General features: G+C 37.3%; 2 protein-coding genes across 15 annotated transcripts in view; one reads left to right on the forward strand and one right to left on the reverse strand.

Moving 5' to 3' along the window:
* Positions 1-22,107, forward strand: part of CCDC171 (coiled-coil domain containing 171) — a 403,894-nt gene that overhangs the window by 295,201 nt on the left and 86,586 nt on the right. For 9 of the 14 annotated variants that reach the window (XM_077912032.1, XM_077912031.1, XM_077912038.1 and 6 more), the window contains one exon: positions 7,958-9,658. The exons of 4 other annotated variants lie outside the window; for them this stretch is intronic. In XM_077912032.1, the coding sequence (XP_077768158.1) occupies positions 7,958-8,170 (213 nt within the window). In that variant the 3' untranslated portion in view covers positions 8,171-9,658. Of the gene's footprint in view, positions 1-7,957; positions 9,659-22,107 lie in introns of those variants that run through there. One more of the 14 variants, XM_077912039.1, reaches the window with a different exon arrangement.
* The window catches only part of LOC144322234 (uncharacterized), a 41,606-nt gene continuing 37,253 nt past the window's right edge, over positions 17,755-22,107 (reverse strand). Inside the window, exon 6 of the transcript XR_013387818.1 lies at positions 17,755-17,832. The gene's annotated coding sequence lies outside the window, so the exon portion shown is untranslated. The remainder of the gene's footprint in view (positions 17,833-22,107) is intronic.

Consider the following 22,107-nt stretch of genomic DNA (forward strand, 5'->3'; position numbering starts at 1 on the left):
AAATACCTAGCAGTGGAATTGCTGGATCAGTGGTCAGGTACATTTAAAATTCTGTCTTCCACATAGGTTGCACCAGCTTGCATCTCTACCTGCATGGTCTGATCTAGTCTCTCAGCAATGGGCATCATAAGCCATCTAAATTTTTGCCTATCTTATAGGTTAAAGGGGTAGTCTTCATTGGCATGTTTTGTGTTGCATCTCTCTCTTCTTAAAAATGATTTTATTTATTTATTTGAGAGCAAGAGAGAGAGTGAGACAGAAAAAGAATGAGCATGCGCCAGGGCCCCCACCAGCTGGGTGAAGGAGCAGAGAGAGAGGAGAGAATCTCTAGCAGACTCTGCTCTGAGTGTGGAGCTCACCTGAGGCTTGATCTCAGGACCCTGAGATCATGACCTGGGCCGAAATCAAGAGTCGGACTCTCAACTGATGGAGCCACCCAGGCACCCCTTGTGTTGTGTTTTTTATATTATGAGTGGGGTTTAGCACTTGTTCATATGTTGTTTATTGTATTCTTACCTTTCCACCAAAAGGCCAATTTATATAGGAGGCGGAGGCCGCCAGTGGTTTCCTGATATCTGTTTTCTCTTTGTTTTTTAGTAATAGAAACTCTGAATATTATCTGGGCCACAGAGGAGGGGGGAGTTACATTTCTGACATTCTGAAGTTTAATTAGACATTTAAGCCAAGGTCTGACCAATGGGATGTAAGTGAAAGTGTTGTGATTTTAGGAACTGTCCTTAAATGTAACTGGTGCCTCCTCCTTGTTTTTGTCCTCCTCTCTTCTGACTACAATGCAGACATGATGGCTGGAACTTAAGCAATTATTTTGGGCCCTGAGGTGGAAGGCACACAGGAAGCTATGGAGCCCAAGATAGAAGCCATTTAGATTCTTTTTAGTTTTTGTTCGGATTCCTGATAGCTGCAAACAGTTCTATCAGAGAGAAATAAACTGTCTTATTCAGGCTACTGACATTTTGAGTTTTTGTTACAGCTGAACCCAATCTTAATACTAGACTATCCTTAGCCTGCTTTCTAATTAGGTTCTCCTTTTTCTTTTTTCATTTTATTTTATCTTATTTTACTTATTTTTTGAGAGAGAGTGCACACACGAGAAAGAGAGACAGAGAGAGAGAGAAAGAGAGATAGAGAAAACATGAGCACGAGCAGGGGGAAAGGATAGAGGGAGAAGCAGACCCCTAGCTGAGCAGGGAGCCTGATGCAGGACTAAGCCACTCAGGTGCCTAGGTTCTCCTTTCTCTTTAGTTGCACGACTCTGTTGTAAATTAAGAAGGTCACTCTTATGGCCATATGTGCATTGCACTGCTTTTATCAGCTTGTCGTTTCAGTTTTTCAGTGGCATTTTTTCTAGAGTATGCCTAAGTTTTTGTACCTTTGTATGTACTTGGGTGTGTGAATATATTTATATTTAAAGTTCCCTCTGAATTTTTTGCAACTACATTTTTCTAAGATACAGAGGAAAAAATTGCTACCTTTGCATTTTCTGGCCATTTCTGGCATTCTTACCATCAAGTGTATCCACATTGCCAGGGCAGGACTGGGAGCACAGGGTTGTAGAGGAAAGTAGGAAAAGAAAGAACAAAAGCTCTCCAGGAAAATTCTTCAACTCTTTTCCCAACCTCAGCCATGTCAGGAAATCTAAACACCTGAGAGAAGAAAATGGGAATTGTTATCTTGTCAGGCACAAGACATCTTTAAAGTAATTTAAAATTAAAGTTTAAATGTTCTAGTGTAATTTAAAACTTCAGTGCTGAATTTTTATCTCTGAATATAACAATGTATATGCTCCTTTGGTGAAAGGCTAGAGCTTTTATGTAAATGCTATAAAATCTATTTATTTACTCCAGTATTATGGATATTCAAATGTGGGACTACAATAAAATATGTTATCAAAATATAAACATTTATTTTTAGCCCCAAGTACAGTCTATGTATTTTTATTTCCCAGCTTCACAGAGATTTGTTGAGCCATTACTGTGTTTATGAAACAGTTCTGATTATAAAATAAACCAGAGGCTGTCTTCTTTGGGCAGTCCGATAAGGTAGTGGTCAAGCATTAGGGGAAAAGAATCAGATGGATCAAAAGTCACATCTTTTTCTACCATGTTCCAGGCTGTGCAACATGGAGCAGTTTATTGTCTCTGAGGCTTACTTCTTCAGCTGTAAAATGAGGGTAACAGTACTACTTTCTCAGTGAGTTTTTGTGAGAATCAAGGTAATGCCTATAAAGCTAAACCTAGCACAGTACCTGATGTATGTGCTCAATACATGTTAGGTATAATTATAAATTTAGAACTTATTATCATCTGAGAAGAGTCGAAGGAGATGTGAAGAAGAGGAGCTACTGAATGCTGTGCCTTTTTGTGTCAATTATTTCATTTAATCCTCATAACAACCCTAGGAGGAATATTCTTCCTACTTCACAGGTAAGGATGCAGACTGACACAGGCTCAGTAACGTGTCAAACGTCACACATTTAATACATGGCGGGATCAAATTTGGAACCCAAGGTCTTTCCAACTTTAAAACCCATATCCCTGTGCTACTTTAATTGTGACATAATCTGTATATACATGAAATAACTAAATAGCAATAGGAGACCAATACCACACAAGTAGTCTATTCATCAGAAATCTCATTTAGCCTCAGATACTGTGCTAAGTACTAGGGATACAAAGTCCCGATTCCATCGCACCAGGTGCTCAGAGTTTTATAAAGGAGATATAAGAACATACAAATAATAAAAATAGAAAAATAGATGCCCATGAGCGAATGTAAAAGTGTGATTGGGTGTCACAGCTCACTACAGTTAAGGAAGTGCGGGATGAGGATCTGGAAAGGCCTCACAAAGAGGGAAACCTTGAGCAGAGTCTGAAAGGTGCCGGGAGCCCTCACTGCATGTAGGACAGCACACAGATGGGAAGCGGGCATGAGGCATGGCAGCATGGGACTCACAAGTTCCATGTGATTGGATTGCAGAGTGCCAGTGAGGAAATGGTAGAGGAGGCTAGACAGAGAAGCAGAGAGCTGCACAGCCACATGGCCAAGGATGTGCTTAGAGAGAGGTACCAGGAATCAAGTCTGCTAGGCCAGTTAATCTGCCACATTAACCAAATAGTCAAGGCTGGATTTGAACCAGACATCAACTTTAGAGCTCTGGCTCTTGAACCAACATTGAATGTCTACTTGAGGACAAAATTGTTGTAACGTGAATCAAGTATGTTATTAATATCTTCTATCTCTTTTCTATTTGTTTCTATCTCTACAGTTGCCCTTCCTTCTTAATCTCTAGGTCCAAAGCCTCTCAGGTTGTCCCCTACCTAGAGAACTCCTTTACAGTGCTCCACTGACTCATATCCCCACATGTCTTGATGTGTGGGACATGTGGGACATATCCCCACAGTGCTCCACTGACTCATATCCCCACATGTCTTGATGTGTGGGACATGTGTGGGACATATCCCCACATGTCTTGATGTCAGTGAGCTAAAGAGCCAAACTGGTCTGCACTAAGATTTCATGACTTATGGGGAAAAGAAGACATAAAATATTCCTACAGGCTTGCTAACTCAAAGTTAGGATTGGTAACTACAAGGAATATATTTAATGATGTGATAGCAGGTGTATGTATATGTTTATACACATGCATATTATACACATGTGCATATATATAATGTATGTATGTGAATGCATATAGCAACATGCATATACACACATATATTTATCAGGTTCATGTGGATGTATATTATATATATTTACTATATATATATATATGTAAGGTGCCGGGAGCCCTCACTTTATATATATATATATATATATATATATATATATATATATATATATATATATATAAAGTATATAATGGACCATTCCAGATGAGGAAACTATATGATTATTTGACAGCTTCGTGGAGACTTCAGTATCCTATGATGCCAGCATGACAGAACTGGAAAATAGACAGGTAGAATTTGGTTAACTAACTCGAACTGTTTGGGAGGAAGAAGACTCTATGATACTGAGTACAGAGACTCTAGTGGTAAGAGCACATTAGCAGATAAAGTGGCAGCAGCGATAGAGCCTCATTGTAAGGCCCTCTGGTGGGTACTTCGATTCTCTCATCAGTTGATGTGTCGCTGCACACGCTACTTAAGCGGTCAGTGATTTACAGAGCTTAAAACATCATCATGGAGGTCAAAGTTATAAAAAATTGCTGTAGAATTTAGTTGAATGAAGCCACATCATCCAAACTGTGGCTAATCTTGTTATCTATGTGACTTTTTAAAGAACCATGTGCAGTGTGCATTCCTCTTATGTATGTCCCTTCAAAATCTGAAGTACTGTGTTTGGGAAACTGATATCTGATATCACCCACAAAAGCTGGGCGTTAACATTATGTCATATGCCATCACACATGGATTTATGTGGATCCGTAGACCTTTGGAGTTGTAAAGGGTATAGCTCCTTATCTTATAGGCAAGGGATACGATACGTGGATGGGTTAGTTCCCATGCTGGAGATGGCCCAGCTGGACTGGAACAGAAGTGGGAGGGAAACTGTAGTCTTTGGATCTCTGGTCCCATACCCATCCTATGTGCCTTGCAGAATTTCCATGCAGTACTATATGGCTTACTAAATCACATCACCCTCACTTCTCAGAATACTAGATTCCAGAAGACTTAACTTGATCATATATGCGATATGGGAGACAAATAGTTTGGTGTCCTTGTTTCAGAAGCCTTGGTCTGCAAAATGGCTTTCATTTATAGATAATTTATTGAGTGATTTTCATATTATTAGACTAATGCTTTATTTACTTTTTTTGTTGGGAAAATACTCTTGGACAACTAAGGTAATAAAGCCTTGAAAAATAACTATTAGACATGACCAATTACTGTATTTCATAAAAATTTTAAAATGCAAAAATGTAGTTAACATATTTTGTATTGTGAATATATATTTAGCTGATGGACTGTAACAGTTCAAATAGAATCATTTACAGCTTATTGAGTAAATAAAAGTGCTTCCATAAAGATTCACATGACACCTAGCTTTTATTTCAGGTAACTAATCTCTTTTTGAAAAATTGCTTAAATTTAGATTTACATGTGAGAGTACCAGAACACCTCAGCAGTTTAAAAAGTAATTCGAATGGCCATGGACTATACAAATTTAAAATGTAAGATCAGGTAGTGAATATTAACTTTTAATGGTCACTGATAAAAAAGTTATTTAACTGTCTTTTACTCTCTGTGTTATATTAAAAGTGTTATGATATATTTCTGGATACTATTTGTAACAAGAAGAAGAGTTCATATTTACTTATTTTTTTTAACATCACGATCTCAAATCAAGATTTCACCACAATTTTTGCTGCCTTTGTTTATAAGCTATTAAGTCTTAAAATCAGTTTTTTTCCCATTTCATAAAAGAAAATTAATTTCATAAGTGTATAGAGTATAGCAAATTACCCTACTAACAAAAAAATGTTTTTTCGTTTACACAAGAGTAAATCTGTTTACTTGTAGAGGGCCTACATTTTGGGGGTGCAAATCTTTAAAAAAAATCTCTTTTTTAGGAAGTTATTTTCCGTGGTTAGGACATAAAACATCAGAAAGTAGCATGCAAAAAAAGTGAGAGTCTGATTTAAATACTCAACAACCCATTTCAAGAGGATTTAATTAAAAATGTGATATTAAATGAAAAGATGCTTTTAGTCAACCTGTGTAAAATAGACATATTAAAAAGTTAAGACAAGAAAGGGCAAAAGATGACCCCCTTTGTAGAGTGCCAGGACCCATAGAATATTAAGGAGAAACGAGTAGTTAGAGGCCTTCCCTAAAGGACCATCTTCCTAATTGTAATGTGCCAGGTTGATGGAATCATGAAAATAAGAAAGAAAATTTCAAGAACAGAATATAGATTTGAGTAAATCCTGTATACCTTTAATATTGCCAACAAGAGTGACTGGTCAGTGTGGCATAGTTATGTTTCTCTAGTCTAAGGCATTAGAACAAAGTAGAGACTCCATGACCTTCCTTGGTCCAATTTTGCACATTCCTCTCTTTTCATGTATAGTTTTCTTAGGCTAGAACTTGAAATATAAAGATGTAACAACAAACTTTTGAAGCCTTGCCTGACAGTTTTCTTTTACAATAGTAAAGAATACTATAGCTATAACTAACTTTTGTTAAGAAGAAAATCAGGCCCCACCATCATTTGCTTTTCTGGCACTCCCTTCGCCCTCTGGTCTGATAGAAGGAGAGGTTAGTAGATGGCACTATAGTCTTTATAGCAACAAAATCAAGTCAGGTAATGATGCTACCCATTCAGACAAACAGGGAAGAAAAATTTAGAAAAGGTGTTTCTGGGAGTTGTACAAGTGCAGGAAACCAGCCTCTGATGAAGTGAGATGCCTCTGTCCAGGTTCTGAACCGAAATGCGTAGGTCCAGTATTTCAGTTTTGCAAGTGAAATCTTATCAGCATTGCTAATCAAGGTTCACACCTGATTTTGGAAGGTCTTTTCCTTCCATCAGGTAAACTAAACCTTCTCCTTCATTAAGTCATTCAAGTGGTCATTTTAGGTGTAGTTTTTTTTTTTCTTTAACTTCCAGCATAAAAAGGGATGATTTCCGTCAGCTGTAGGCTTGCAGTGGAGTATCAAGAAATCAAAAGAACAGAGATCAAAAAAAATTGCTGAACTAGGTGTTAGATGCAGCCATTGATTTTTCTCTAGTTATAGTTAAAAAAAATCCACAAAAGTGGTAACATATACAACAGTCGCATTGCTAATACTTTCCTAAAGCCAGTGATGGCTCCCCTCTTGTTTTCACATGTAAAAATGGTTTTGTAGAATGTGACATAAGAAGGCAGATCCTTATATGCTAGTCATCCTTATATCCTGTTCATGCTATTTTATTGTGAAGACTGTAAGAGAATCTACCAAAAAGATGTTTTTTAAGAGTTTGTGGTATAAAGTGCAGTTTTTAATGGAGATGCTTATGACTATACTTACTATCTAAAGAACATTTATTTGCTGGGAATCTAGAAAATTCTGATGTACAATTGATCTGTTTTTACTTGGTATCAATAAATGTCACAAAATAATACCTATCTGCTTTTCCGAAGAGACTTCATTCATGGCAAATGTTAACTACTCATTATCAGTGTTACTGCAGGCTTCATCAGAATATTAATTCTGTTTTCAAGTACTTCATGGTGGTGTGGATTTCTTTGATTTTACTTCTAGTAGTTTCTGGAAACCAGTAAGATTTTAAAATATGTGGCGAATAGTTTTCATGTTGCAGCCCCATGATTTGATACATGATTTCCAAATACTTTTAGTAGAACAGTTATTATTAAAACAGAGTGGTAGCATTATTATCAAAGGAAAAGGCAAAAAAGTTCATTTCCCTGGCATTTTATATCTCAGTGTGCTATTTCCTAGAGGTCACTAGAATTGAGTTATTTTTCTTTGTGCTGTATTTGTCGATTACATGAGTAGGCTGATAGATTTTAAAAACATAAATACCCATAGTTCATTTTCTAAGAAGTTGGATCTTTCATATTATATAGCACATATTATATAGCATAATGAAATAAACACTCTTAGCATTGATTTCTGTAGATTGCTGGTGGAAGCAGAGGCAAAGGTACTTAATTACATTGACTCTTAGATTCAGTAACTTTATAAAAGTTTCATACAATGTTTCCACGTGTAGGCAAACTCTCAAAAAGTTGATGACATGGAACACATAAGAGATTCAATCACGCTTGGAAAATAATATTTATATATTATCATTCAGATTATGGCAAAATTAGAAATGGCATTTCCATCCCATTTTGTATTACAATGATTATTAGCAACCCCCTTCCCTGTTTAGGGTTTTAGATTCTGTTTCAGAGTTTTCAATTCTATGTTTTTTCTTCTTTATATCATAGACAGGATCACGAGACCATTCAAATCTCTCCATTCCTTCAAGAGCTGCTCTTCCTGCTGACACAGTTAGTGTGGGGGATTTTTTGCCATTGAAAGCTGAACTGGATACAACTTACACTTTCTTAAAGGAGACATTTTTAAATCCTCTGACGTCATCTCACTCCTCTTCAGTGACAATGTCTGCTAATGCCAAACGACCAACGCAGATTGGATAATGACTTTGTGAAATAAAAAAAAAAAAATGCAGGAAGAGTTAACAGTACAATTAAAATTGTTTTGAAGGGGGATTTTCTTATCAGTTGAATTTTGTTTCAGCCCAGGTGGCAGTGGGTTTTTAAAAAATTGTGTGATATCTTGATGTGTGCAGGTACCTATGTCTCCTTGAATAATGAAATAACCAACTTTTTTCCCTTCTAAGTTTTATTTATTATCACAGTTGCTCATTTTTATGTAACATATTTTTAAATGTTAAAGAATGACACATTTTGGGTAATTTCCTTCAGACTTAAAAAAATCAATAAGCCATTTTAGTCTCTATCTATCAAAGTTGTTTCATACTTGTCTATTTTAAAGCAGGGCCGCAATACTTTAATAGGATTGAAAGAGCTATTTGAAATGTATGCCAATGATTCCTGTCATTTCATGGCAGCCCTGCCATGGTTCACTGAGCCCCCTCTTCTCTCTTGTCAGCTCGGCTGAAGACAAGCATTTAGTTGCAAACTTTAAGCAGGTTGTGCAAAACAGAAATGATGTGACTGCTTTCCCTCCTGCACAATAATGTCACTCCTGGTCAATGTGAGAAGGTCAGGTTGCTCCTTGTAAAGCTACATGATACCACTTGCCCATTTGAACAAGTTAAGTTAACTGCTGAATCGGGTCCCTGCAGGCATCGAAAGCTCATCCTTTTATCAAGTCTGCATTTGATGAGAAAGTAGAGCAATTGTGCTGGCAGGATTTCTGTGGTGTGGTTAGGCACTTCATAAGGACAGTTCCCACACCAGGATAGCAGGTAATACTAAATAGTATAAGCTGAAAAACTTCAAGGTAATGGCTGTTTTGACCTTCAAAAGAGGCTCCTTTTTTTGTTTTGGTTGTTGGTAGGACCCAAGAGTGACGCCCATCTTTGATGCTGACAGAATTTAAAACAAGGCCATTGCCCTGCATTTTCTGCCTTGTAGCACACAAAAGTAAAATTGTATGTCAGGCCGAGATGTCGGGGAGCTGACAAGATGCCCCAGTGACATTTCAGCTAGAAAGAGCAAGTGTCTTGCAACCAAGTGGTCAAATATCAAATAATAGGTCAAGCAGGAAGGAGCTGGGTTCTAACCACAAAGAGGTTTCTGGTAACTTACTTGACAAGCTTTTGGGCGCTCTGTGGCTTGACAAAGTGATGTTCTGTTGGGTATCGCAAGACAGACTGTTCTGTATCGCCTTCAGAAGATCAGACATTGACATTGATTAAACTCTTTAACCCTTAAAGGTTAAATCCTTGCCGTTTGCATCATGGTAAGTGAAGAACAAAGAAATATCTGTAATATGTATTTGTTTTTGTATTAATGGTTTAACTCCTCAGTGCTATTAGCTTCTGATGTGAACTGTACTTTTTGACAGAGTTTTGATACAAAATCCATACTTTATATTATTTTGCACGATGGAGGTTTTCATTATGGATACATTAGAAAATAACAGTATGTATTCTGGAACCTATCTTGTCTTATTTTTATAGTGACATTTGATCCAAATACAACCAACTTCTAAGAATTCTTCCTATTGGCCTTGGTAAATAAAATTTGTATACTGTTTACATTATTTGCCAAATTAGCCAAGTGATTTATCCCATCAGAGGTGAAACTATTACTGTCCTACCATGTAGCACAATCCTATCTCTTACAGTACTGAGCCAGCATAATTAGCTTAAGTAAATATTTAAAAAACTGTTTATGTGAAGTAAAATTGCATCTTTAACCAAATTTCTCTTAGTTCTTTCCCTGGAATTATTTTTATTAACCATGCTGGGTTTTGAACATTACAGAATATGCCCTGTGTAACATAACATGCATGAAATTCAACTCACAAACTTATTGTAACACAGAAAATGTTATTGTTTTTATATCAATCAGATAATAATTTCTGTGCGTTTCAAAACACTTTCTTCAGTCATTCCATACGATTAAGACATTGTATAGAAATTGATATACAGCTTTTTAAAAGTTCACATAACATCTCTTCCATTTCCCACACTATAGAAAAACAGTGTTGCCCTGTATCACTTATACATCTGTGTGTGTGTGTGTGTGTGTGTGTGTGTGTGTAAGTTTGTGTTGAATCTTTTTCCAGATTTTACTAATTTAAGAGGAATGAGCACCTATGTAAACTTAGCCTTGGAAAGTCCTGGGTTTTCTTGCCTTAATTTTACCATCTGTTAATGGGATGGATAGTGCCAAAAATAAAGGTGGGTATCTGATTTTACAGATACATTTTATACTGTAAACCCTGAGCCACAAATTCAAAAAGATTATTAAATCAAATCAAATCATGTCACATTTATAACCAACTAGATGCTAAAGGCCAAAGAAACTGAAGGATGAGCCTCCTGAGTGATCATTAGTATTCACTACCAAATATAGTAATTTTTATACCATATGCTTTTTTCCCAGAAGTCAGACCCAGCAGGAGGAGAAGATTTAATGACATATCCTATGGAGATCTGAGGAACTCTAGACTGCTTCTGAGCATGTTAGTGACCAATCACTGCAGATTTGAGATCTGTGTTCTGTTGGCAAGGACAGTTGCTCTATCAGCTTCTTTACCTCCTTAAGAATGATATATAAAGTAGGCATTTCTCAGGAGAATGACTTCAAATATTTTTCTAAAGGAAAGGAATTTTTCTTTACACCTTAGTATGTGGATTTTCTTACTAACTTTCTGTGATCTAGAAAAATACCTATATCATCCATCACTATCAAAGGGATTCTTAGTTATTGTTCTGATATCTAAGTCATACTAACTTACTGAAGCTTTGCCTGAATTTTTAATATAAGCATTTTGGAATGACATAACACAAAGGCTGAGGTGTGGGAAATTGTGGGAATCGCCAGTTCAGTGATAATTTAAATAGTAGAATGGTAACATTCATTTACCAATTTCTAGCATTTATTAGACTTAGCAACACCATTTCACATTTATAATATATGCTTAATGAGATAATTACTATTTTCATGCTACTTTATTTACCAGTTACTTCTGAATTTCTTGTATAGATCATCTGAACAATGGTAAATCAATCCTATTTTACTGTGCACTTTTAATAAATAAGTTTTCTACTATAAAAGGTGGAAAGTAACCCAATAAGTAGTAAGCCCAGAGCTCTAATTCCAAAGCCCATGTTATTTCCACTATGCCAGGCCTACTCAAAAAAATTCGCACTTTTTAAAGAGGAAAAAATTTCTAAATATTATCCTGCCCAGTTAGGAGTAATTTTGAAAAATGTGTTTTGTTTTGAAATCTAGATCACTTATCCATTGATTAGACAAAACAAAACAAAACACATCCATCCATATGACTAATAATGAGAAGAATGGTGAAGTTTGGATCTATCCTTCAAAGCAATACCCTTCATTACATTGCCTAGTGTCACTAGTTCGGCTGAGAGACCTCAGAGATCCTCTGAGACTTTCAGTTGGAAGATATTGATGATCAACTGGCCATTGATGGTCCTATGGAAAATAATGACACAGGCTAAGTAAAGCTGATCAAGAAAGTAATAACTTGTACAACTTCTAGGATAGAGGTGAAAATTCTAAAATATAGTTTTTGGACTGTTATGGTAGACTTGTTAAGGTACAATGACCCCAAAGACATCTATGTCCTAATTCCCAGAACTTGTGACGGTTACCTTACATGGCAAAAGGGACTTTTTAGATATGATGAAGAATCTTGAGATGGGGAGATTATCCTGGATAATCTGGGTGGGCCCTAATGCAATCACAGGTGTCCTAATGAGAGAGGGAGGCAAGAGGTGATCTGACTACAGAAAGCAGAAGGCTCTGTTTAGCTTTGAAGGTGGAGGAAGGGGCCACGTGCCCAGGACTACAGGGGCACCTAGAAGCTACAAAGCGCCAGGAGACAGATTCTTCCCTCTGAGGCTCCAGAACAGTGAGAGAATACATTTACTTTTGTTAAACCACGCTTTGGAGTAATTTGTCACAGCAGCCATACGAAACTAATACACCTAGTAAACTTTTAGTGTCTTTTAAAGAATTAATGTTTTTACATTTCCAGACAAAAAAATTGTTCCTTATTTTAAATTATCCTTATCAATTGCCTTCATAACTTGAATTTCCAAAAAATTTTTAGGTTCTCATTTTATATTCCTGGCTTCTGAATATTATAAGCAGTAATTTTTTCTATGTTTGGGCATTTAATCACTCAATTGCTATCATTGTTGATAATGATAATTTTAAAAACTTTTTTAAAGATTTCTTTTTTTTTGAGAGAGAGAGAGAGAGTGTGTGCAAGCACAAGTGGGAGGAGCAGAGGGAGAGGAGAATCCCAAGCAGACCCCTTGCTGGATGAGGACCTCCACACAGGGTTCAATCCTATGACTGAGATCATGACCTGAGCTAAAACCAAGAGTTGGATGCTCAATAGACTGTGCCACCCAGGCACCCCCATTTTTGATAGTTTTAAATGAACCTATGATTTCAACAGGTATTTTAATTTCTGTGGTATTAGAAAGGTATCTTTTAATGTATAAATTTATCTTAAAGGTTTACTTTAAATAATTGTTTTTATTTGATTCCCACTGTTGTTGGCATATTTTTATAGCTTTCTTACAAAAGAAATTCAGCTTGAAAGAAGTTATATTAATCATAGCTTCAAATAATGACTTGGAATTTATAAATTATATCTTAAACATGCCAGAGTATTTTCCTTTACTGTTTACCCATGAGCTCACCACATGTCCCTGGTCATTTATCTATGACTTTTTGCTACAACTGAAGCAAAATAATTTTAATAATTTCCCCAAACAATAAAATCCTTGAAATTTTTTTTGTACACTATTTGAATCTATTTTATCTTTACTTTGGTGAAACCATATAGTTTTTGTTCGAATGATTTAGTTCAATGAGAGCAGTTTTCACTAGAATGATTTAAGTATTCAATAATGAAACCTAAAATATTGATGATTAATGCCCAGAGCATTAAATATTCAAGTACAGCAAAAAAAAAAAAAAAAAAAAAACCCAAAACAAACCAACAAAAATGCCTCTAGTTCTGTAAGGAACGTACCTAACCCTCCTGGTTATGTGAGACAGAAATGTGTGTATAAACATATTGGTAGAAGAGCTCCTTATTTTCTCTCAAACCGTGGCAACTTTATTCTAAGACTCTTCTGTGGTTGTGGAAATGTGTTGATTGGCATACCCCAATATCAGATGTCCTGTGAGTTCATACAGCAGGTGCTTACATATTTTCTCTGAACCACTCCCCACATAATCTTTTGGTCTGTTTGTTTGTTTGTTTGTTTAAAATAGATCTCACTCTAAAGGGCTCCCAAACTGTATCTTCTGTATAAATTAAATTTGCATTGACATCTTGAAGGGAAATTTGTTCTTAATCTTTTTGCAGCAGGGAGACCTAATTGATACTGCATTTTATAAGCTGTAAAATACTTGGATACACTATGGGAAGGAGACAAAACAGAGTTTTGATCTTTATTCTAAATCATCTTGCATGCAGGGTTGTTAGAGGCTTAGGCATGTGTTTTCAAAGCACTGACCTTAAGGCTAGCCATGCAGCAGAAGCTCCACATAGATTTTGAAGACTACTGGGTTAATGTTATCTGAAGACTTTTGTGTGTGTGTGTGTGTGTGGTTTAATTGAGTCATGCTTCATTGTCTTTTATTGCATGTTAATGCCAGTGGAATGCTGATTGTTGACAGAATCCTCCCAGTGAAGCGGCTCCAGAAATGTTGTGCTGCTATAGGAAACTATGTAAAATAAAAAGTCTTATTTAGATCTGAAGAAGACTCAGCTGACAGGTTAAGAGCTATCAGATATTCATAAATATTCACTAATGACAAGAATATAAGGGGAGCCACCTTTCCTGGATCCCTGCTATGTTTTAGGGTATCTCTCTAAGGGAAAAATCTTAAATGCAATCCAGAATGGATGGAATCATATTGGATGCCTAGTAAAAAGCACCATGTAAGAAATAAATACAGTAGGTATAATAGAACATCTGGTTTTTGCCTTTGTTCTTTCAACAATAAGCAAAATATATTTATTATTTGCCTTTTCTAAGCTCACTTATGGCCTGAAAGTAAGAGGCTTCCACAGTAAAACTGCATGGAAAGCTCTTGAACTTGTACACTCCCTGCAAATCATTTAGGACCCGGGGTTTAAAGGCAACAGTTCATTCTAGCGACCTTGATGTACAGCTGCCCGTTGAACCCACAGCAAGTGCTTTTATGGTCGCAGAAACACCATCTGTGAATACACTTAAGTTTTCCTCTGGGTTGGGAAGAAATATTTTAAATATGTGCTGTGAAGACTAGAGAGAGAGAGAGATTCCCATGAAGCAGCGTTCACATTCACAGCATTACACTTGTGTTTTCAGTAATTAATGGTAGTGATGTTCTTACTGAAGTGTGCCTGAGCCCAGGATGCCTTGAAAGACGCAGACATTGCAGGGAGGGCAGCCAGCACAGCTCCAGAGGGCACTATCTACACCACAGTCTCCACGACCAGTGCACAACCTGTGTGGCTGTACATGAAAATCCTGGCACACGGGGATGCCAGTATAAGCTTCAGAGTCACTTCGTAATCTGCACAGCTTCTTTCTAATCCATAGGGAGACAGAATCGCTGTTCCCCATAAAGAGAGACTCCTGAGGAAATCCAGCACAGTTTTCCTGAATGTCACATTAACGAGACTGGAAACCTTGTGTCACTTTCTCATTAAATAATTTTCTCAATTGGTAATCACCCATTGAATACATTTACTTACTTCATAACAATTCAAATAAGAATTCAAATACTTAGATTAGAGTGCCTGCCTGCATATATTTTTAAAATTACAGCTTTACTGAAATATAATTCACATATCATGCGGTTCATTCCATAGTTTTTAGTGTATTCCGAGGATGTGCAACCCTCACCACTTTCTAATTCCAGAACAAATTCTTGTTACTCCAAAGAAAAACTCCACACCCGTTGAGCGATTCCTCCCAGCCTCTGGCAACCATAATCAACTTTTTGTCTCTCTAAATTTGCCTGTTCTGGACATGTCATATAAATATAATCATGTGTGTTGCCTTTTTTAACCTGGCTTCTTTTTATTTAGATTTATGGTTTCAAGTTTTATTCATACTGTAGCATATTTTAGCCCTTCATACCTTTTTAGGTGGAATAGTATTCCATTGTATGGATATACCACATTTTCTTTTTCTTCCATTGAGTGACATTTGGTTTGTTTCTACTTTTGGGTTATTATGAAGAATACTGCTATGAACATTTCTGTGCAAGTTTTTGTGTGGACATGTTTTTATTTCTGTTGCATATACCTCTATGAGTGGAATTGTTGGGTCATATGGTAACTCCAACCTTAAGTTTTGGAGGAATTTTCAGACTGTCTTCCAAAGTAACTGTACCATTTTACCTTCCCACTGACAATGAATAAGGTTTCTAATCTCTCCACATCCTTGTCAGCACTTGTTGTCCTTTTCTTTTTTTTCAGATTCACTTATTTATTCAAGAGAGAAAGGGAGGTAGGTAAGGGAAGAGCAGAGGGAGATGGAGAGAATCTGAAGCAGACTCTCCACTCAGTGGGGAGCTCAGTATGGGGCTTGATCTTGTAATCCTGAGATCATGACCTGGGCCGAAATCAAGAGTCAGATGCCCAACTGACTGAGCCACCCAGGCATCCTGTGTTGTCCATCTTTTTTATAATAGCCATCCTAGAGAGTGTGATGTGATATCTCATCATGGTTTAGATTTGCCTTTGCTAATGACTAATGGTGTTGTATCTTTGCATGTCCTCATTGGCCATTTGTATATCTTCTTTGGAGAAATGACTATTCAAGTGTTTTGCCTGTTTTTATTTGATTTATTCATTTTTTAAAATTTTTGAGTTGTGGGGATCCCTGGGTGGCTCAGCGGTTTGGCGCCTGCCTTTGGCCCAGGGCGTGATCCTGGAGTCCCGGGATCAAGTCCCACGTCAGGCTCCCGGCATGGAGCCTGCTTCTCCCTCTGCCTATGTCTCTGCCTCTCTCTCTCTCTGTGTCTATCATGAATAAATAAATAAATAAATAAATCTTTAAAAAAAAGATTTTGAGTTGTAAGAATTCTTGATATATATATTTATATATACATATATTCATATATATGTATATAAGCAAATATATATAAATATGTGTGTATATATATATAAATATATGTGTGTGTGTGTATATATATACACATAAATATATATATATATATATAAATATTTTATTCCATTCTATATGTTGTCTTTTCACTTAATAGTGTCCTTTAAAGTTACAAAAATTTTTAGTTTTGGTTAAGTCTAATTTTACTGATTTTTTTTCTTTTGTCATTTATGCTTTTTGTGTCATCTCTAAGAAGCCATTGCCTAACCCAAGTTCACAAAGATTTACTCTATTTTCTTCTAAGAGTTTTATAGTTTTACTTCTTATATTTAGGTCAATGATCCATTTTGAGTTAATTTCTGTATATAGTGTGAGGTTGGGGTCCAAATTCATTCTTTTTTCATGTGGTTATTCAGTTGTCCCATTTTTTTTTTTAAAAGACTATGCTTTCTTCATTGAGTTGTCTTGGCACTTAAAAAAAAATCATTTAACTGTAACTAAAAGGGCTTATTTCTAGACTCAGTTCTCTTACATTCATCATGTATATCTCTTCTTAGCCAGGACTGCACTGTCTTGTGTACTGTAGCTTTGGAATTAATTTTGTGCTTGCAAAGTGCTAGTCCTCATATATATATATATATATGCTCTATTTTGGGTCTCTTGCAATTCCATCTGAATCTTAGGCGCCTTTTTTGTCAAATGATCTTTATACGTCTATTGAGATGATCATGTGCTTTTGTCCTTTATTCTTTAATATGATGCATTCCATTGGTTAATTCTCACATATTAAACCAACCTTGCATTCCAAAGAATAACCCTCACTTGGTTACAGTGTTGTATAATTCTTTTTTTGTGTGTCACTGGATTCCATTTACTAGAATTTGTTGAAATTCTGTATCTCTGTTTATAATTACAAGATATATTGGTCTGAGGTTTTATTTTCTTATGATGTGTTTGGCTGATATTAGGGTAATACTGGGCTTATAGAATGAATTGAGAAACTCTTCATCCTATTCTATTTTTCGGAAGAGTTTGGAAAAGATAGACGTTAGTTTTTCTTTATACATTTAATAGAATTTACCAGTGAAGCTATCTGGACCTGGGACTTTTTTAATGGGAAGTTTAAAAAGCTATTTTAAAAAATCTTTTTAAGTTTTGGTAAAATATACAAAACATAAAATTTACTATTTTAATTACTCTAAATATTACTATTAATTTTTGAATTATTAATTTGTTCTTTTTGCTAAGACCAGGCTGTGTGTTTAGCAAAACTTTGATGAAGACTTGAGAATAACTTAAGGGAGTTTTATCAAAGAAAAGAAAAAATTTAAAACTAAAAATAGACATAAAGACTCCCAATGTTCTTAGGAAAATCCCTTCCACAAAGTCCCTCTCCTTGGTCTGCTGCCATGTTTTAGAGGCCAACTTACCTCTCCACAATGGGTGTGCTCTATGGTGTTTCCTTTACTCAGACTCCAAGTATTCTACCCATACATGAAGTGAGTCCTTGAAAGAATAGAGAAAATATGTCAGCTTTCCTTCCAACCTACTTCTTAGCCAAAGTCTACTGACACATAATAAATCAAATTTTAGATATAATTACACAAAGCAGTTGATGTTTTCTGGAAATTCTAAATTTCAAATTAGTATCTTGGCTTTACCTTCATAGAATCGGAGTCTATTGAAGTAGTTTTTCCACAACAAGAATAATCAGCCTCTCAAAGTAGATTCAAGCAACTAAATTTCTAAAAATACACACTATTTTCAAGATTTCAAAGGCTCCAGAGCTGATTCTTTTTTTTAAATTTATTTTTTATTGGTGTTCAATTTGCCAACATATAGAATAACACCCAGTGATCATCCCATCAAGTGCCCCCCTCAGTGCCCGTCACCCAGCCAGAACTGATTCTTAACCTGGACTCAAGTCAAAGTTCTTGAGCTTCCCCTCGTCTTAGTGATCTTCCTTGCTCATGGCCCAGAGAAGGGATGTGGCAGCTTATGCTGTGCTCCCCCCACAGCACCCTCAGCATCTGGATTCCATTCCTGAGACAGTAGCCTACATGTAGGGCCTCTGTGCCCCCCGTGCTCATGTATTCCAATCTGGATTCTCTCTCAATGTAAACCTACTAAAACTATTTTCTTAAAAGCTGTTTCTCATGGCTTAAAACCATCTTCAAAGATCTTTTCTCCAGCCTTCCCAAATTGTAGAAGGTCCTTGGCATTTGTCTGGGGCTTGTCATCCTACTTGTGTAGACATTTGTTTCCTGTTATAATAGCATGATGTATATTTTAGGGTGTTGCTCACAGGGTTGTATTTTTTTTAAACAAGTTCGAAGCATCTGCTACAGACTGAATTGTGTTTCTTCAGAATGCCTGTGTTAAAGCCCTAGCCCCCAGTGTGATGGTGGGCTATTAGGAGGTAATTAAGGTTAGATGAAGTCTTGAAGGTAGGGCCTTCACAATGAGATTAGTGGCTTTACAAGAATAAAAAGAGTGAGAGTCTCTCCCCTGTGTAAGGACACTGCAAGAAGGTGGTTGTCTGCAAGCTGGGAAGACAGCCTCTCATGAGAGCTGAATTGGCTGGCTCGTTCATCTTGGTCAGCCTCCGCCTCCAGAGCTGGGAGAAAAAAAAAATGTTGGTGAAGCCATCCCGACCACGGTATTTTGTTACAGCAGCCTGAGCTGACTAAGACAGCATCCTAACTTCCAAAGTGAGTGTCTAGTTAATGTAAGCAGTCCTGATTTATGTGTAAGAGGATGACAAATAGGTGGAAAGATTTGCCTACAGTAGATAAGCAAAAGATTTTGAAGTAGTAGTTACCTAAACAATGTTAGGTGCTCTTTGTGGATAGAAATACCCAGCTCATTTTAAAGTAGGCCAGAAAAACTGGGAGATTCTTACTACTTCAGAAACAATGCCATACCTTTTCTTCTCCCTTCTCTCCCCCCTCCCCCACCCCTCTTTTCTGGCTCCGTCTGTCTCTTTTCCATATACTCTCAGCATGACTTCCTAAAGGTACAGATTAAATGGTTGGGGTTATTTGAAAAAGTGTCTGAAGTTCTCCTCCCAGCCAAAGGAATTGTACTATAAAGTAGAATAATGTGAAAGGGAGGAGTTTGTCTTTTTCATGCACAATAAAAAGCTTTCGATTCTTTTAATAACTGAAAAGGTTTGTACTTCTGTTGGAGTCTCTAAGAACTTCTGATAAAGTTCATATTGTAGTTGTAGTTTATTTCACGAACTCGGAGAATGCAGACTTCGGCGAAGCTTCTGGCTTTCTCCGCACACTTCCTCTCTTATGGAGCATACATCAGTATGAAGAATGCAAATTAAGGGAGTCTGTTTAGAACTTAATGTAAAGGAAGAGATCATAGCACAAACATAGACTTTGTGCACTTCTCAGGACTTCTTATCAATCAGCAGTAATTGAGCTTGGATTGTGTTTATGGCCCGGAGTGATGGTGTAAGAATTTAGAACCAGATTCACTCAGCAGCTGTGTGACTTTAGGCATGTTATTTAACCTCGTGTACTTCAGATTCCTCTCAGGGAGAAGGGAGATAATGACACCTTTTTTTTTTTTTTTTTTTGTTCCCAAGCTCTTGTGAACATTCTGTGAGGGAATATTTGCACACAGCTAAATGGCACAGAGTAGTCACTGTCTCCAATGAGGGGTAATTTGATTACGAGGCATTGAATCTCCCTGAAAATTATTGGAAGGAAAGCAGAATAATTCATGGAACCCCAGGGCAAGGAGTGCCACCTGGCCTGCAAAGGAAGCAGAGAGTCCTTGTTAGGACGTGGCCTCTTTCTCATCTGTGTCTGAGCTCCCTGTTCCCTCACCACTGCTGCTTCTCCCTCCCTGCTGACTGGCTCTCCCAGCTCCATTTCCTAATGGCTCAGGTATGGCCACCATAGCTCTGGTTCACATAATTTTCCAGTTTAAGACCCCCAAAAGAGCTTAGCCTGGAGCCCTTGAGTCTTTGTGGCCCACCTCCCTAAGGTCATCTGTGTGCGCAGAGAGCAGGGCCTCTGTGTGGGCCGCCACCAGCTCGGCGGAGGTGCCAGGGAGAGCCTGTGGAGATGTGGTGGATTCTCTAAGAAAGTGCTGGTGGGGGTGAGGGCATCTCCAGAAAAGTCTCTCAAAAAGCAGTGACTTCTGTTCTTCCTTGAAGTCACCTCTGACTCATAAAGCCACCTAATCATGTCAGTTTTAATCCTTGATTTCTGGTGCAGCACTGAACTGTGGACTAGTTCCTGCTTCTTGAAGCTCAGATTGTAGCTTCCACATAAGTATGCCGTCCTGGTTAGCCTCCTACTTCTTTGATAGAGATATTTTCTGTTCTGACCCCTCCTCCTCTTTTCCATGAAATAATCGACACTTTTTAAGGTTGTGTGTTGATGGCTACTCTCTTTCCCCTAGTTGTCTGTCCCTTCTTGTGCTCAGGACACAATGCTTGTCAAGTCAACGAGAGTCCTCCTCCTTTCTCTTTCTTCTTCTATGCTTAATTTCATAGGAATATCTGGCTTTTCTTTTTAAAATATGACATTATTACTATTTTTTAGCTTATTTCCCAGACTCTTTTCCAAATGTTTTGAGACCAGGTAATAATGTAATATTTCCTATATTTTATGCAGTTTGTATCATGGGTTTTGTGATAAGTTTTGGGGTGTGTGTGTGTGTGTGTGTGTGTGTGTGTGTGAATCTCTGGAGTATGTAAAGAATAGCTAGGAAAGCAGCTTAGTAGGTACTTAGCACCTTTTTAGGGGATCCTCACTTCTCCCAAAGTCCCACAGGCAATTGTTCCTGGATAAATAGTGTTTGGGAAATCTCTTTGAGCCAGATAATTGTGTAAGGAGTCATAATAATCCGCTCATTGAGATGGATGTGATTGCCTGAGATGAGAACTGTCTATAATAATCATTTTACTTATGTTTATAAACCCAAAGGTGAATAAGAACTAAAATCTGTGTGTGTGCGTGCATGCGTGTATGTGTTGGCCTTTGGAAACTAAGCACCACTGTGCCAACTCTATCTCAACTGCAAGATAAGGAAGAAATTTGAAGTAGGGAAATCAGAAACTCTTCTCCAAAACCATCTTTCCATCCAGAAGCATTGAAGTTTCTAATCCATTGTGGGGTAGAAGCCAGGGGAGTCTGTAATCCTTGGTGTCAGAAGAGACTGCAGTGTAGTCTTACATCAAGCAAAACTTGGCAGTGTGGCTTTGAAATAGTAGAGTCCAGGTGGGCAACAAGACAAGAAAGATAATGCCAGTGCCACAGGCCCCGGAACAAATGTGAGTCACCACAGGTAATTTGAAGTCCTAACACCTATTATGGTCAAAGAAAGTGCAGACATCCAGGGCTCAGGAAGCGTGCCACAATGGATGGAATGAAATACAGCTTCATGCCTATCTAATTAAGAGGATTTTTTAAAAAAAGATTTTATTTATTTATTCATGACAGACACAGAGAGAGAGAAAGAGGCAGAGACACAGGCAGAGGGAGAAACAGGCTCTATGCAAGGAGCCTGACGTGGGACTCGATCCTGGGCCTCCAGGATCACACCCTGGGCTAAATGCAGTGCTAAACCGCTGGTCCACCAGGGCTGCCTGAGAGGATTTTTAAAATGATGATAACTCTGTGCCAGTAATAGTGCCACTGTGGGTGGTATGTAAATAAGCACAATAATTCTGGAAAGCATTTGACCTTATATATAAAATAATCTTTGGGCAGCCCAAAGATTGGGTGGGTGGGTGGCTCAGTGGTTTAGTGCTGCCTT

This window comes from Canis aureus, chromosome 10 (assembly GCF_053574225.1).
Source record: "Canis aureus isolate CA01 chromosome 10, VMU_Caureus_v.1.0, whole genome shotgun sequence".
Taxonomy (NCBI): Eukaryota; Metazoa; Chordata; class Mammalia; order Carnivora; family Canidae; genus Canis; species Canis aureus.